This window comes from Gymnoscopelus braueri (assembly GCF_963280865.1).
Source record: "Gymnoscopelus braueri genome assembly, chromosome: 24".
NCBI classification, from domain to species: domain Eukaryota; kingdom Metazoa; phylum Chordata; class Actinopteri; order Myctophiformes; family Myctophidae; genus Gymnoscopelus; species Gymnoscopelus braueri.
Window position 1 is genome coordinate 2,928,402 of NC_137626.1, and position 17,561 is coordinate 2,945,962.

At 41.4% G+C, this 17,561-nt stretch overlaps 1 protein-coding gene across 1 annotated transcript in view; it reads left to right on the forward strand.

Moving 5' to 3' along the window:
• Nucleotides 1-17,561, forward strand: part of LOC308080231 (NACHT, LRR and PYD domains-containing protein 12-like) — a gene marked incomplete at its 3' end in the record, with an annotated part of 63,789 nt that overhangs the window by 43,118 nt on the left and 3,110 nt on the right. Inside the window, exon 14 of the mRNA XM_080422007.1 lies at nt 15,147-15,438. Coding sequence (XP_080278133.1) covers nt 15,147-15,438 — 292 coding nt within the window. The remainder of the gene's footprint in view (nt 1-15,146; nt 15,439-17,561) is intronic.

A 17,561-nucleotide genomic window follows, 5' to 3' on the forward strand; every position in this document is an offset into this window, starting at 1 on the left:
ACACACACACACACACACACACACACACACACACCTTGAGGTCATGTTTCTAAACTCTAAACTCACAACCAATGATCAAAATTCTCAGGTCCAGTGGTGTAAAGTAACTAAGTACATTTACTTAAGTACTTAAGTACAATTTTGAGGCATTTGTACTTTACTTGAGTATTTCCGATTTCCAATACTTTTACTTCTACTCCACTACATCGCGGATCCAAATATTGTACTCCACTACAATTATTTGAAAACTTGAGTTATTAGTTACTTTGTAGATTTGGATTATTATTACAAAACATACATTTGCACTTCGGCCCTATTTAAACTTTGACTATTTGAAAATAGCAGATCTACAAGCTCAAAACGCGTCGTTGTGGGCTTGTAGATCTGCTATTTTCAAAAGATTTTTATACATTTTATGTAACCTGTGAAATGGGACATACTGCATAATGAGTACTTTCTACTTTTGGTACTTTAAGTACATTTTGATACCAATACTTTTGTACTTTTACTGAAATAAATTTGAATTCCGGACTTTTACTTGTAATAGAATTTTTCTACATTGCAGTATTGATACTTTTACTTAAGTAAAACATTTGAGTACTTTTTCCATCACTGCCGAAAACCCTCATCTGAAAAGACCTTGTGCCAGGGACCCCCATAGTAAAGACCTTGTGTCAGGGACCCCCATAGTAAAGACCTTGTGTCAGTGTGCCAGGGACCCCCATAGTAAAGACCTTGTGCCATGGACCCCCATAGTAAAGACCTTGTGCCAGGGACCCCCATAGTAAAGACCTTGTGTCAGGGACCCCCATAGTAAAGACCTTTTACCAGGGACCCCCATAGTAAAGACCTTGTGCCAGGGACCCCCATAGTAAAGACCTTTTACCAGGGACCCCCATAGTAAAGACCTTGTGTCAGTGTGCCAGGGACCCCCATAGTAAAGACCTTGTGTCAGGGACCCCCATAGTAAAGACCTTTTACCAGGGACCCCCATAGTAAAGACCTTGTGTCAGGGACCCCCATAAGAGAAGATTCTTTACCCCCCGCATTTTTGGGCGGTGAAACCGCCCCTATAAGTGAGGTTTGGAAAAATGTACAAATATCCTGCGCTGTGAAACCACCCCTATAAGTGAGGTTTGGAAATTTGTACAATTATCCTGCACCGTGATTGGCCAATCACAATCTATTCAGGACTGTGATTGGCCAGTGTCACATGACACATGTGCATAGCCCTATATAAGAAACCATAACTTGAAAAAAACCATTAATTTGTTTTTTTCAAGTTATGGTTTCGTCCATCATAAAGAGTGTTTCAATAAATGTATTTATCTTTTGTACATGATTGGTTGACTCCATTCAGTATTGTGATTAGCTAGCAAGACACCGCCCACTTCACACAGGGTGTGTTTTTTTAAAGGTTTTTCAACATTTTAAAGATAAATAGCCGCAGTATAAAACTCAAAATGTCATAATGGTTATATTGGTTCAACTGATTGTGCTTCTATATTAACACATTTAGCTGGGGACCCCCAGGGACCCCCTGTGCTACTATATTAACACATTTAGCTGGGGACCCCCAGGGACCCCCTGTGCTACTATATTACCACATTTAGCTGGGGACCCCCAGGGACCCCCTGTGCTACTATATTAACACATTTAGCTGGGGACCCCCAGGGACCCCCTTCCAAGGACCCCTGGATCACTTTGAGAACCACTGCTCTACCATAATGCCCCAGACTGTAGTTAACGTGTTTATCCACAAGGCGGCAGTAGAACCATGCGGTTCAATCTACCATCAGTCATAAGCCTGAGTTCTGCTTACAATATTTAACTTCCTATTTTAACATTTTAAATCTTCATTGTGTGAATTATGGTGAATAAAAGTGTGATTCAACATGTCTTAATGTGTAGATAACGATAGATTGTTGATACATACATGATATAATCTTCCTTTTGTGAATTCTTATTTATTTATTGTTTACATTTAGAGTAGCCAATTATTTTTTACCCCCTTTTTCTCCCCAATTTAATCGTTATGCCAATGAATTCCTCTCCACACACATGTCTGTGTTGTCACTGCTGTTGTATACTGACTCACATGTCAGTGAGGAGCCCCCACCAGGAGGACGTAGAGCCTTCGTCCTGCTCCTCCCGCCCAACACTCCCTGCTGACAGGCTCCGCCCCCAGCCTCCCCGCCAATTGTGTTCGTGTAGACGCTGGACAAAGCCGGATGCACCACGGCGGATTCGAACCCACAACCTTTTGTGAAATATGGTGTAAGTCAGGGGTCTTCAACGTGTTTTAGGTGAAGGACCCCTTAGCTGAGAAAGAGATGAAGCAGATGAAGCAGCAGATGTACACAGTCATACACACATAGAAGATATGGAGATTGGAGATCAAAGAAAACAATAGAAGGGGGGGGGGGACGTGTAATTGGGGACCCATAAAATGTTTCTGGGACCCATTTGAATGACCACCTGTGGGTCCCGGGACCCATTACATTGAAAACCAGCAACATCACTGATCAGGGCTAAAAGTGACATAATTGAGACTAGTATAACTTTATACAAATATTGGTAATTTGCCAACACATTATTTTGTGAAATAAATGGGCAATCTCCATATCTTCTATGTGTGTATGACTGTGTACATTATATCCTAATGCAGTGGATCTCAATCTTTTCAGGCAGCGACCCCCCAAAATAATATTTGAACTGGGGACCCCCCACCCTGAGAAGTGCTTGGAATTAGGAGTTGAGGCATTTAATTTAGTTTAACTCAGTTCCACAGATACATAGTCAAAATAGCAGATCTACAAGGTCGTTTTTTTTTTTTTTTAATCTACAAGCTCACAACGCCTTGCTTGTAGATCGCGGGTCGCTTTGGTGCGCGGCTCGCGGCTCACTTTGCTGCGCGGCTCGCGGCTCACTTTGCTGCGCGGATCGCGGCTCGGTTTTAATTTACTCGGCAATGTAATACCTTTACTAGTTACCCAACACTGCTTTTGCAAATATATATATATTTCTAATTGGTCCAAAATATTGTCTATTCATGAAACCACCTGCTGACCTTTCAGCATTGGGCAAAAACATGTTTATAGGTGGGAATATGTGACCATTCCTCTCTATTACAAAACTAGACTAATTGGACCCAGAAGTGTTGTTTTTCTATTTACTTTTAATATTGAAATGTAATCTATAGGCCTATTGTATGAAAATAAACTTTGTTGCTAAGAGTTGAGTGACACAATGTCATAAATGAGTGTCCTATAGTCTCACTCAGCAGCTGCACCGAGGAACCGCCATAGCGTCGGATATTACCCGATGTTTGCTTTCTAAGCTTGATCTAGCCTTTGATTGCCTTTCAATAAAACCATATTTGATAGACATAGGTATCACCTACATGTTACTGATTATAGGGAATGTTATATTATTGTGATCCGTTGTGAGAGAGAGAGAGAGAGCGAGCCTGATGTTGCCATTCTGCGCCGTTGCGCGCCCGGCCCGACAGCTACTGTAACCAACTGTACACCAACAAGGACAAAACGATAATAATAATTATTAGTATTATAATAATAGCATCAATTCGTTCACCATAATAAAGAATAGGATGGACGCACACTGTCGCACAGGCTATTATATCGCATAATCCAAGTAAATCCACCGTGCGTAAAGGTGAGTATAAGGATCTTGAGGGAACAACTTAGGATCTCGAGCGCTCAAGTTAATAAGACGTTAGAACGAGATAAGGATCTTGAGGGCACGACATAAGGATCTTGAGGGCACGACATAAGGATCTTGTTCCCACACTTTATTATGATGAGGGAACATCCTAGGATCTCGTGCGCTCAAGTTAATAAGATGTTAGAACGAGATAAGGATCTTGAGGGCACGACATAAGGATCTTGAGGGCACGACATAAGGATCTTGTTCCCACACTTTATTATGATGTGGGAACAAGTTAGGATCTCGAGCGCACATCTTATTATGATGAGGGAACATCCTAGGATCTCGTGCGCTCAAGATAAAAAAAATTCTGCTCTATGGCCCTTTAGGGGCTCCGTACTGATGTGCCGTGACAGACCTGTCACTCTTGGTTCAATAAACCCTAAAGTCCAGTTTATAGACGACATACACAGAAATTACCTTTTACATGCGCAAGGCATCTTTATTGACAAACAAGGGAGATTCCCTCTATACTATGTGAATAAAAGAACGGCAAATTAATGATATTAAAACAATACGACCTGATATATCACGAAGGCAATTCGCTCCACATCTAAGTCTGCATGCAAACAAGCGCTCGGTTGAGCGCCTGGAGAATTCTGAAGTTCTTATCTATTACATTCAGTATATCAACGCTGTGGCTATCAAGGCCTGTCTTCTGACTGCACTCTATAAAGTAAAGGTTGACGGCCCAAGGTTCCACAATGGACCATCAAGCCCTCCTTGGGTACGAATTTAGTACCCACAACAACACAAGATTAAAATCTAGACAGTACTTTATAGAAATTACCCATTAGCATAACATATTTCATGTTTAAAAAATCAGGTCCCATTTTTCTCTTTTTGAGTCATGTGAGCCGAGGAAAACCCTTTTCTTTGAAGGGGAAACTCTGAACTAGGCTGGGGCAGTCCCAAACCTACCATCTGGACATGAGCTCTTATTGGGGACAATTACATCATTTGATTCCATATTGCATTGCTAAACTTAGGGTCCCTCAGTGGGGCATTCCCACTGAGTTTTCCTTTACAAGCAACTATTCTAACATGTGTAATATATATATATTTAAAAAGAAAAAAAAATCATTTCACTTGTTCTCTGTGTGCATTTTTGGTTTCTTCTCCAATTCCTCTGGTTGAGGTGGTCACTTTTCCGAGCCCGGAGGAGGAGGTTCCGACAGAGCCCAAGACTAGGCCCCCCCCCCCAACCCATCCAGTGCCATTAACGAATGTACTTGGCACTGAATGAGCTAAGAGGCGGAGGTCCCACTCCCGAGCCCCCCGGGTCCGTACCCTCCTGGGGCCTGAGACCGGAGCCCCCCGTATTATACACAGGGGCCCCAACCCCCAAGCGCCAGTCAGATCCGTACCCTCCTTGAGGTCGAAAGTCGGGGCGTAGATATCGTGCAGGGGTGTTCTTCGTCAAGTTCAGCATGGGGGCCCAGGTGGCAATATAATGTTTCTGTGGTGTGTATTGGGATCACTCTGTCACTGCTCTCTTATCACTTGCCATTTGCGAAGGGCAAGACAGCCTATATTTAATGTGCCTAAAGCTGCCAGGGAGATCGCTACGATCAGATTATGTCCCCCAACATTACTATCAAAATCAAAATCAAAATTAATATGTATTCTGGGGTCGTTCAGTGGCCTTGGGCAGCATAGATGTACCCCATGAAACAATGGTATGTTCCTGTCTGGCTGAGAGTGATATTGGTACTACTCAAATTAAATGTGTAGTGTCCCTCCTTTATCTAAAAAAAAATTGGGTGGGTGTTTGATGGTGAGTCTTTGATCTCTATCATATTATTTCCCTCCTTGACCTGACACCCGGCAGGGCACACAGCATAGGAATGTGCAGAGGCCAGGGTGCCACCCTCCTTTACCTTTTTTGACATACACAACAACACATACCATACACAAAATGTAATTGGAAACACAACAAAACAACTTTCCTGTGCTTTATGCACAGGTCAATTGACATTATTCTCGGGCTGTACAAGATTGTACAATTCTCTTCTGCAACCCATGACCTGTTTCAGAGAAAGCCAGAGCACAAAAGGAGCCAACACGCACACAGCATGTTTCCGTTCAGTTAACTAATTTGACATTGGCCTGTATAATTTAGTTTAATTTGAATATATATATAGTTTGATTGTGGCATTCTATTTAACACTACACATTACAACAGTTTCACTTCAATTTGGTTGTTTTCTTTGATTAAGCTATTATAGTTATTTTAGTCTATGATGTCACTATACATCAGATGTAATATTATATTACTACTGGTGAAATATTATTATGTGATCTTTTGAAACTTTAATCTATGCGAGTCAAAATCAGGTTTACTCTATAATATATTAGTGCAACTAATTGTTTGTTTGTTAAAGCAGAAATACATTTGTTTTAAATTCCACTTAATCTCTAATAAGTATCATGTTTGTCTCCTCTCTAGTGTATGTTATTTGTAAAAAAGAATATATATATATTTTTTTATTGTGTCCCACCCAGAGCGATAGAAAATGTATTTGTTTACACATGTCGAGGCCCCAACAACAACGATTAGCAGTAAGTCAACCTTGCTTCAGATATTCCCACTTCTTGCTTAGAAAGTGTGTCCTTCTCCATGGCATAGTAGTTCCAGTGTCTGTAACAGATAAAAGTTTGTCAAAAGTCACGCAAGCTTTCCCAAGGCTTGCTCTCTGGATGCCATAGGTGTCATCGGAAGTGAGTCTCGTGAACACTGCAGTTTGCAATGTTGGTGCCCCTCTGCCTCAGCATGTCGATCAGACAGAATTATAGGGCCTTCCACTGCATGTTTCCAGTTCATAGAAAGAAATGACCGTCCGCCAACCAGTGTTGCAGTCCTCGAATGTGAAACCAACCCATTTCTAAAGTCTGAGATAGTTGTAATAACAAAAAAATATAGATATACTAATGTAACAATACATAGAAGCGTTTGGGCTTTCTGTCCACTGTTACATTCTTAAAATTATTATAATAATAATAATTATTATTATTACTTATTTTAAATATAACCTATTTATTTTACACTTACACTCTACTTACTTAACCACACGGTCAAATTGGCTTTTCTCTTTATTATTATTATATATATATTTTTTTTACTGATATTCAGTTCAGAGTCAACAATCATTTAGTCACCTTAGTGCACTTGCATGTTGTTTCTGGTCTGGTCACTTCTAAGAAAGTAAACTGTTGGTTTTTGGGATTATACAAATCATAGGTATACAACATATTGCAGACTGTGCATAAAATTTAACGAAAATAGCAGATCTACAAATTGATACAATTATTACGGATAACGCTTAGTTTGGTCACAGTACATTATTTCTGCATATAAGATCTGATCAGTTCACAGGGTCCCCCCTTTTTTCTATAGTGCTGCGCCAGGCTCTCTCTCTCTCTCTCTCTCTGAGGGGAGTGACTCACTTACTGTATGGAAGCTATTTTTTTTTCTTTTTTTTTTTGCAGAATTCTCTGAAGAAACTAATTTATTTGAACATCATATTTCTCTCCTCGCTTTTTTCCTCTTTTTCCATTTTCCAAAATAACTGACTCCAATCTTTTAATCTAAGGGCTACCACTCCCTAGTTATCTGTGTCCTTAATTTCTGGGATTACGAATCATAGCTATAGCGTATTTCAGACTGTTCATAACTCTAACAACAATAGCAGATTCTACTAGCACAATGAGTCACTATTGAGCTAGCCTAAACAGCCACGGTTTCCAGTAATCATACTGGAGTAAATGTACAATGTCGGCTTCTGAAATGTACACTTAAGTAGAAGTAAAAGTATTGAAAACTGGAACCACTCTAGTGAGATACAAAATGGGACCCTCAAAATGTACTCAAGTAGAACACTTGAGTAAATGTACTTCGTGACCTTGGCTTCCACCACTGAACCCCGTGCAGGCGGTTATCTTCCTTGTTTAAATTCCTAAGCAGGACAAAATCTCTAAACAAAATGCTTACGGAGCAGATTACACTATCCACTGACATGTACTTGGGTCAAAGTACCAAAAACAAAAAATGGTATCGGAGTGGAGTGAGACACCAACGTGAGAAGTGTTTACAGTAATAGGCAGCCTGTCCCCATTCACAATTTCTCAGATTTAACATGCACAAGTTTCCCTTTGAAAATAGCAGATCCACAAGCACGAAGTGCTTGAGATGAAATAGCTTGTGAGCTTGTAGATCGGCAATTTCCAAATGGCTGAGCTGTATGCAGGGCTGAAGTGGTTCTGCAGCAATTATCTACCACTTCAAAGTAAACAGTTACCAACGTTCTCAAGGTGTTTTGCAGGGGCAGAAGCACACTGTCTGCCTCTGAGATGTATGCAGTGGAAGTAAAAATACAGATAGCTGTAAGGGCTTTTTAAAGTAACAATACCTCAAGACTGTACTTAAGCACAAACCTGGACCTCAGGAAGAATAGTCTCCACTAAGGTGTAGACTAGTGGATGCTCCTTAAAAAAAACAACAACAAACAAACAGACAGGACTTACAGAGGCCTTCATTCATTCGGAACACATACATATAACATACATATGAAGACACATATGACACACTGTAGTACTATTTAGGGGGCAACCCTAGGCTGCAGAGCCAGCCGTTCACGTCACCTCGCTCGGATGCTGGAGCTAAACATAACGTGCATGTAACCTGTAGTATTTTTGGGGTCGCCCCTTAGTGGCAGTCTCAGCTTAAACATAATATAACCTGTAGTATTTTCTTAGCCGCAGTCCCAGCTTTCACATAATATAACCTGTAGTATTTTCTTAGCCGCAGTCCCAGCTTTCACATAATATAACCTGTAGTATTTTCTTAGCCGCAGTCCCAGCTTTCACATAATATAACCTGTAGTATTTTCTTAGCCGCAGTCCCAGCTTTCACATAATATAACCTGTAGTATTTTCTTAGCCGCAGTCCCAGCTTTCACATAATATAACCTGTAGTATTTTCTTAGCCGCAGTCCCAGCTTTCACATAATAACACATAACGACACATAACGTACACAACTTAGGCTACACGCTATCTTCTCCCATGTACCCGGCGTGGTTTGCGGTTTAGAGATCCTAGTAAAGGCCACTTATTGTATTGTCTCAGTAAACTGTTGGATCATAGAATACAGAGAGACAGTGTAGTGTCTCAGTAAACCATAGGATCATAAAGTACACTGAGACAGTGTGGTCTATCAGTAACCTATAGGACCACAGAACACAGAGAAACAGTGTAGTGTCTCAGTAAACTATAGGACCACAGAATACAGAGAAACAGTGTAGTGTCTCAGTGAACTATAGGACCACAGAATACAGAGAAACAGTGTAGTGTCTCAGTAAACTATAGGACCATTATGACAATTGTAAGGATATTTTCATGCAGGCACACAGACAAACCCCCAGCACCTAGTGTAAAACTAATATTAGATAAATTCACCCGCACCGAAAACCAAAGCGTGAAAAAGTGGTATTTCGAGGTACAACAAAAATAAATCCATATATTTATATATATAGCCATGCATTGCTCGAACACCCAAGTTGGATCGTGGGTTATTCTAGAGGCCTTGACATGAATATATATATAAATAAAGACAAATAACTGATAGTAACAGCTGATAGTTAAACATCCGTGTAAAAAAACGTCGGGGTGTCTCCGGTGGTCTCATAAACATATACAGAGACAGTTGCTGGGAGGATCAACTCGGTCCACCCAGCCACGCTAACAGGACATCATGGGGTATATGAAGTACAGAGCCTAGGTATTAAACACAAAGGTCATTCAATCTGCTGTTCAGTGGTGACTTCACATGTATGCAATCATATTTACACATTGTCTTTAATAATTGACCTAAATTTGGTATAATACAATTCACATATAGCACCGCGTGTACCCTTCCTGGGGCCCCAAGGAATTGTAGCACATAGTGTATGGGCGAATTGTTATTTGGATCTTATGGATCCAGCGGTCGTCTGGACTGGACAGGGTCACGGTCGGGGTCACCAGCTGATGTGCCGTGACAGACCTGTCACTCTTGGTTCAATAAACCCTAAAGTCCAGTTTATAGACGACATACACAGAAATTACCTTTTACATGCGCAAGGCATCTTTATTGACAAACAAGGGAGATTCCCTCTATACTATGTGAATAAAAGAACGGCAAATTAATGATATTAAAACAATACGACCTGATATATCACGAAGGCAATTCGCTCCACATCTAAGTCTGCATGCAAACAAGCGCTCGGTTGAGCGCCTGGAGAATTCTGAAGTTCTTATCTATTACATTCAGTATATCAACGCTGTGGCTATCAAGGCCTGTCTTCTGACTGCACTCTATAAAGTAAAGGTTGACGGCCCAAGGTTCCACAATGGACCATCAGTACCGTAGGCATATAACATGGACTCACAACAATATGTATGGCCTGAAGGCAAATGATATTCTTAGATAGTAGATAGAAATAGTTTGAGGGGGGGAAAATATTATTAATATATTATTATTATCATTATCATATTGCTATGAGAGAAACTTATAAATGTATTTGGCTGTCTAGATCACTTTGTCCAGGAGCTATTACATTTTAATAAAGTGAAATCTGTCATTTATTGACGGTCCCTAAAGTTTGTGAATGGAATATCTCTGATTCTGGGAATGTCTGACTGGATGAATTCATATCTGACTGGATGAATTAATATCTGACTGTCAGATATGAATTCATCCAGTCAGATATGAATTCATCCAGTCAGATATGAATTCATCCAGTCAGATATGAATTCATCCAGTCAGATATGAATTCATCCAGTAATATATGAATTCATCCAGTCAGATAGGAATTCATACAGTCAGATATTAAATCATCCAGTCAGATATGAATTCATCCAGTCAGACATTAATTCATCCAGTCAGATATTAATTCATCCATGGATTAATTAATATCCACCGTGGTGAAGAACAAGAATATGAGGCGGTTGCCTGACAACCAACGACCTAATCATTGCGCTGCTGTCCCTCTCTAGACCAAGTTAATCATATAATAACAAAATAATCATATTTGAACTGGGGACCCCCCAAAATAATCATATTTGAACTGGGGGGACCCCCAAAAATAGTCATATTCGAACTGGGGACCCCGCAAAATAATCATATTTGAACTGGGGACCCCCCAACCCTGACAAGCGCTTGGAATTGTAGAGGTACATTTGGTTTGACTCGGTTCCACAGATACATATTGTGAAAATAGCCGATCTACAAGCTCACAATGCCTCTTTCTTTCTTATATTATTTGACAATTTTGCCAATGTTTGACCAGTTTTTATAGTATAGTTTGTTGATTACTTTTGATGCAGGAGTAGAGTAGCCTATAGGCTAATGGCCTGTTAATGGCCTTTCTTCTTTTTAAAGGTATTAAACAGCCTTAAATTGTCACTTCACTGTCAACTGGGCAGACCCCCCTTGGGAGTCCCGACCCACATGTTGAGAACCACTGCTCTCTAGAGTAGAGTCTATTAGACTACTTTCTACTGTCACACTCAGCTCTTGTCACATGGCGTTTCACGGCCAGTAGGGGGCGCAAGGAGTGCCGAGTAGACGATTTGGTTGCATGCAGCAGCCGCGGTTGCCTGACAACCGACTAGAAAGAAGCAAGCCAATCACAGCGCGACCGTCCCTCCAGACTATAGGATGTATATACCTACCAGCCCTGTAGTGAATGTTGTGTAAAACGTTGGATAAGGACTCTTAGGACTGTGTGTGTGTGTGTGTGTGTGTGTGTGTGTGTGTGTGTGTGTGTGTGTGTGTGTGTGTGTGTGTGTGTGTGTGTGTGTGTGTGTGTGTGTGTGTGTGTGTGTGTGTGTGTGTGTGTGTAGTCATAATAGATGGTGGTTGTACAGCAGCTCTGACCGTGACCGTGCGTGAGAATGTGACTCGCACTGCGTTTCAATAAACACAAAGCTTTATTTGTGCGTGCGTACCAGTTGTTTACTAGTGTGTGTGTGTGTGTGCGTGCGCGCGTGTGTGTGTGTGTGAACCTGAATCAGCTGCAGCGTTGTGTTCTTCACAAGGTGAGTGTAGCTTTAGATCAAGACTATCATACTGTAGGTGCATTTTATCGAGTCTGACTTTTTACTATCGTATCTACGAGAGTCTTAGCTCCACCCCCCACCAGTTTGCCCTGGAACGTCACCAGTAAAGCCCGTATTTCTCCCAACATGTACAAAATGCTAAATATAAGGTGCTTACCCGCTTGCCCCAAATGTTAACTAGGTGTCCGGAGTGTTTAAGTAATGTGTTAGTCCATATTTGTCAATAAATAAGTGTTTTAATCCGTCTGTGGCCGATTCTGTGGGAAGTTCCCATGGGCGGTAGTGACGGGGCGCATCCGGTGAAAGCCGGAATTACACTCAATGTAAACAGGAAGTAAACGAAGGTTCGGCCACAGACGGGATTAAAACACTTCTTTATTGAACAACATGGACTAATACATTACATACATACTCCGGACACCTAGCTAACATTTGGGGCAAGCGGATAAGCACCTTATATTTTGCATTTGTACATGTTCGGAGAAATACGGGCTTTACTGGTGACATTCCAGAGCAAAATGGGGGGGGGGGGGGGGGGGTACATACTACGAGAGTCTCGATCTAAGGCTAGTTACGCATAAAGCCCCGGTTCTACTTATACTCGCGTTATGCTGTGTTCACACTGGCAGCTACAATGCTACAGGCTACCAGTGGTGTAAAGTAACTGAAGTACATTTACTCAAGTACTGTGCGTACTTAAGTAAATATGTGAGTACTTCTTCCACCATTTCATAAAGCCCCAGTTATACTTATTGTTATGCTGCGTTCACACTGGCAGCGACAAAGCTACAGGACAGGCTTATAGTCAGGGGATATTAGCAGAAAGATTTCCAATCTTGGAATAAATTCCTTACCAAAAAAAATCTTCACCAATGTGTTTGTAAAGGTGTCTAGTAACACATCTCACAAAGACTGAAATTCACTTTCCCTAGGAGAATTTCTGACAGCTGCTGAAAGTTGGGGTACCCACCATTTCCCTGCATTTCCATGCAGGGCAAAAAAAAAATCAAAATTTAATTCTGTTTTAAGTAGCATGTGAGGGGTCAAACTAGGGTGTTCTTATGATTCTGAATCCATTGCAAGCATTTGTTTTGCACCAAAACCACTCCTTGGGCTAAAAACAGCCCAATCTCAATGGGCTTTTTACACAAAAAGTATACCTGGACAAGGATGGCTATGGCCGTTTTCTCAATGGAACATGGAAGTAGGGTTGCCAACAATTTAAAGTAAGGGACACATCATTTCTATGCATTTTTTTTGCATAGAAAACTATGCATTTTGGCACAGTTGTACCTATAACACACAATACAAACACAACAGGTCTTACCTGCATTAGGCTACTGTATCACACTTACTGTAACATGGCTGACTGTAACTAGTTCTATTCAGACCATAAATCACAAGGAATGCAATGCTTTAGCCATAGACCAGATAATGTATTATGTATGTATGTATGTATGTATGTATGTATGTATGTATGTATGTATGTATGTATGTATGTATGTATGTATGTATGTATGTATGTATGTATGTTTTGCATTTTGACACTGGCAGTTGTTTGTTTGCAAAATGTGGAAAAAAAGCTAATTATAAAAGTATGCTTTGAAAAATGGTATGAAATAATGTTAAGTAGGCAAAATGTACACTTCAACGTATCGTTTATGCCATAATGACATCCACAGGTTTTATAGCAATAGTTGAAATTAGGCCGTACCCAATATATAATAAGTACACATGATGTGAACATGCACGGTACATCATTATCAGTCTTAATGTTATCCTTCAACTTCTTGTTTCTTCCCCAAAATGAGTGGATGTAGACGAGATGCGGTGCAACTGCTAAGTGAAAGCGCCGCCCCCTGAGCCCACTTGGGGTGGAGGTTCTTCCTTGGCCGACTGGGAGCGCAGAGTTTCACACCAAACGGTGCAGCGGTGTCCGAGATTAGCTGTACACACACACACGCACGCACGCACATGGACAGGAGCAAAAACATAATCTCCGCCTCCCGGCCTTTCGGCCAGGTGGAAATAATATAATAACAAACCCCACAGCTAAATTAGGTTTGGCAATGAACTATGACCTTTAAGTACTACACATATCACTGAAGTCAAGAACCCAATATAGCAGAGGACAACAAGACAGTTGGTCTTGTTGTCTGGTACTTTGTACAGAGGACAACAAGACAGTTGGTCTTGTTGTCTGGTACTTTGTACAGAGGACAACAAGACAGTTGGTCTTGTTGTCTGGTACTTTGTACAGAGGACAACAAGACAGTTGGTCTTGTAAGGAGGCTGCAAGAGACACTTGCCTCGGTTTACAGAAGGAAACTTTAGCATCATATCTGCTATGAGGTCCCATTTCACTGTTGTGATGTGATGCACTCAAAAGCACATGTTGTATAGCAGTGGTTCTCAACCTGTAGGTCAGGATCCCACATGATTAAGGACTTTTAAGACCTTTTTAATACCTGAAAAAGACCATTACTGCATCAAAAGTAATCGACAAACTATACTATAAAAACTGGTCAAACACTGGCCAAATTATCAAATGATATAAGAAAGAGGCAAAATAGGGCCGTGTCAGTCGACAAAAGACGGTGCAACTGCTAAGTGAAAGCGCCGCCCGCTAAAATAAATATGCTTTCTGACATTTTATTTAGGCTGCTAAAATAAATATGCTTTTTGACAGTTAGGACGCTAAAATAAATATGCTTTCTCACAGTTAGGACGCTAAAATAAATATGCTTTCTCACAGTTAGGACGCTAAAATAAATATACTTTCTCACAGTTAGGACGCTAAAATAAAGATGCTTTCTCACAGTTAGGACGCTAAAATAAATATGCTTTCTCACAGTTAGGACGCTAAAATAAATATGCTTTCTCACAGTTAGGACGCTAAAATAAATATACTTTCTCACAGTTAGGACGCTAAAATAAAGATGCTTTCTCACAGTTAGGACGCTAAAATAAATATGCTTTCTCACAGTTAGGACGCTAAAATAAATATGCTTTCTCACAGTTAGGACGCTAAAATAAATATACTTTCTCACAGTTAGGACGCTAAAATAAATATGCTTTCTCACAGTTAGGACGCTAAAATAAAGATGCTTTCTCACAGTTAGGACGCTAAAATAAATATGCTTTTTGACAGTTAGGACGCTAAAATAAATATGCTTTCTCACAGTTAGGACGCTAAAATAAATATACTTTCTCACAGTTAGGACGCTAAAATAAATATGCTTTCTCACAGTTAGGCCAATAGGCCTTCAGTGTACTATATGTCTTCCTTAACCAATTCTCTCCGTAGGTTGACCCTCCCCAGCTGCTGCAGCCACCATGGCGTTGCTTCAGAGCTACTGTGAGGCCAACTCCTCCATCTCCCGGACGTGGGTGGACCACGGCATCGCCCCCTGCTTCTACTTCACCCTGGTGCCCTCCGTGCTGCTCAGCCTGGCCTTCCTCCTGGGCACCGTGCACTGCGTCTGCTACCAGCGCTACGGCACCGCCATGGAGCCCAAGTTCATCCCGCGCTCCCGCCTCTACGGCCTCCAGCAGGCTGTCTCCGGCCTCCTCCTGCTCCAGTTCGTGGGAGGGATGCTGTGGCGGGCGGCAAGGTGATTATTATTTAACCCGTTAAGGACGATTCTAAAACATGTCTGCAGGGGTCGACACTAAGGTCTCAGAGGCACTTGCCCGTCGGGCAAGCACAGGTCATGTTCTACTTGCCCACAGGTCTTGCCCACTTGCCCGAAAAGTCAATCGTCCAATATAAATGTATAGGTACATTTTGAATGACCGTTCAATTTAACACTTATTTCTCACTGCACAGTGTGTGTGTGTTTGTGTGTGTGTGTGTGTGTGTGGGGGGGGGAAGGAGAGAGATAGAGAGAGAAGAGGGGACAGAGCGCTCTGGCCACGTTCAGGTGTTTAGACAGATATCTCGTGTTGTGTTTATAGTGAACTAAAGACGGTTTTGTCTCCGCCCAAAACTTGCAGTTGCCCGGTCGGGCAACCCCAAAGCAAACTCCACCTGCCCGCAAGTTTTGTTTACCCACCACGGGCAGTCGGGCAGCCGTTAGTGTCAACCCCTGTGTCTTCTAAATCAGTGGTTCTCAAACCTTTTCGTGCCAAGGAGGACCACCCAAAATGATGTGTATTTGGCCGCAGACCCCCATCTGAAAATGCTTTGTGCCAGGGACCCCCCAGAAGAGAAGATTTTTGTTACAAAAAATCTAAATTATTCAAATGTTTTCAAAAATGTTCAGAAATAGCAGATGTACAAGCTTGTATATCTGCAGCCTGGACCTCTGTCGTAGCGGTCCAGTCACCTAGGCCGACATACTGCCTAAAATACTGGTGTCTGTATCGGTGAGTGTTCCAGCCTATGATACGATACCTCGTCATTTATCACATGATAAATCATTCTGTACAAAAAAATTATAATATTTTTTCCATTCTGAAAAAGGCATTCAGTATAAACACTGAAATTGGGAAAGCAATGCCTTTAGATATTTGTTGGTCTTTTTCGGCCTTTTATGTATAGTTTTATAGTATAGATGGACAGGAAACAGGGAGAGAGATGGGGAGAGACATGCAGCAAAGACCATCGGGAACGGGACTCGAACCGGCGGTGCGCTGTCAGGCTGCTTATGAGCCTAGGTGTCTGGACCTCTAGGCCAGCGGTCCGGGCCCCGATATACTCTCTTGATATCGGTTCGATACTGATATTGCATTTAAGATTTAAGATTCACGTTGGGGTTAGGATTAGACATTTAGAGTTTAGGTTTAGGAGTTATGCATGATTGATTTATGATTTATACTTAGTTGCACACCAGTGTCACACCGAAAATAGCAGATCTACAAGCTCACAGAGCGACGCGTTGTGAGCTTGTAGATCGGCTATTTTCAAATGGCTGAAATGTATATAGGGCTGAAGTGGTTAATGTATGTTTTGTGATACTGTATGGGGTGTTGCTGACAGAATAGTTCAGTCATGAGACGTTATTTCTCTTTATTCCATGCTTTGCAGTGGAGGGGAGCTGTCCGGCTACGTGCTTCTGTACGGCTGTTTCTCGGCGCTGGGCTGGGTCTGGGCCGTGGTCCTGCTCAGGGTGGAGAGACGCAGGGTGCTGGTGATGGACCGCACCCGAGGACTAGGGATGGAGCTCGAAAACCGGGTCCATTATATACCCGGGCATGAATTTATCGAGACCCGGGTTTCGATAAGCTTTGGGCTTGTCGAGCCTGTTATCGAGTGCAGCGGCCCATGACGTCATGTCTAAACTATCAAAACAAGAGGCGATCAAGAAATAAATCTAATCACCCACACTGGCACAAACATGTCGGTCTAAAAGTGTATTGATAGCTGCAAGTTGTGCCAAACAGCGCTGCCCGGGGAAACCCGGGTCACTTGCCTTCCGTCTGTTAGAAAAATACTGTATTTGAAGGCCCTAGTAAAATCTAGTGAGAGTGATATATTTTGGTTAAAACAAAGAAAATATGCATTTTTTGTTTATAAAGAGTTGAAGAGACATGGAGATTTTATAGTAATTATTACAGTACTATTCATAATTTAAAGCCATTTAACACTTATTGCACATTATATGAATGGTTGTTTTAATGATAGGCAAAAATATTTTAAACTTTTGTCATCTTCATTTAATTTTAGATAGTGGTCAGCCACAAACTCACTGTCACAACTGGCCAATAAAAAAAGATACCGGTTCTGTTCAGAATT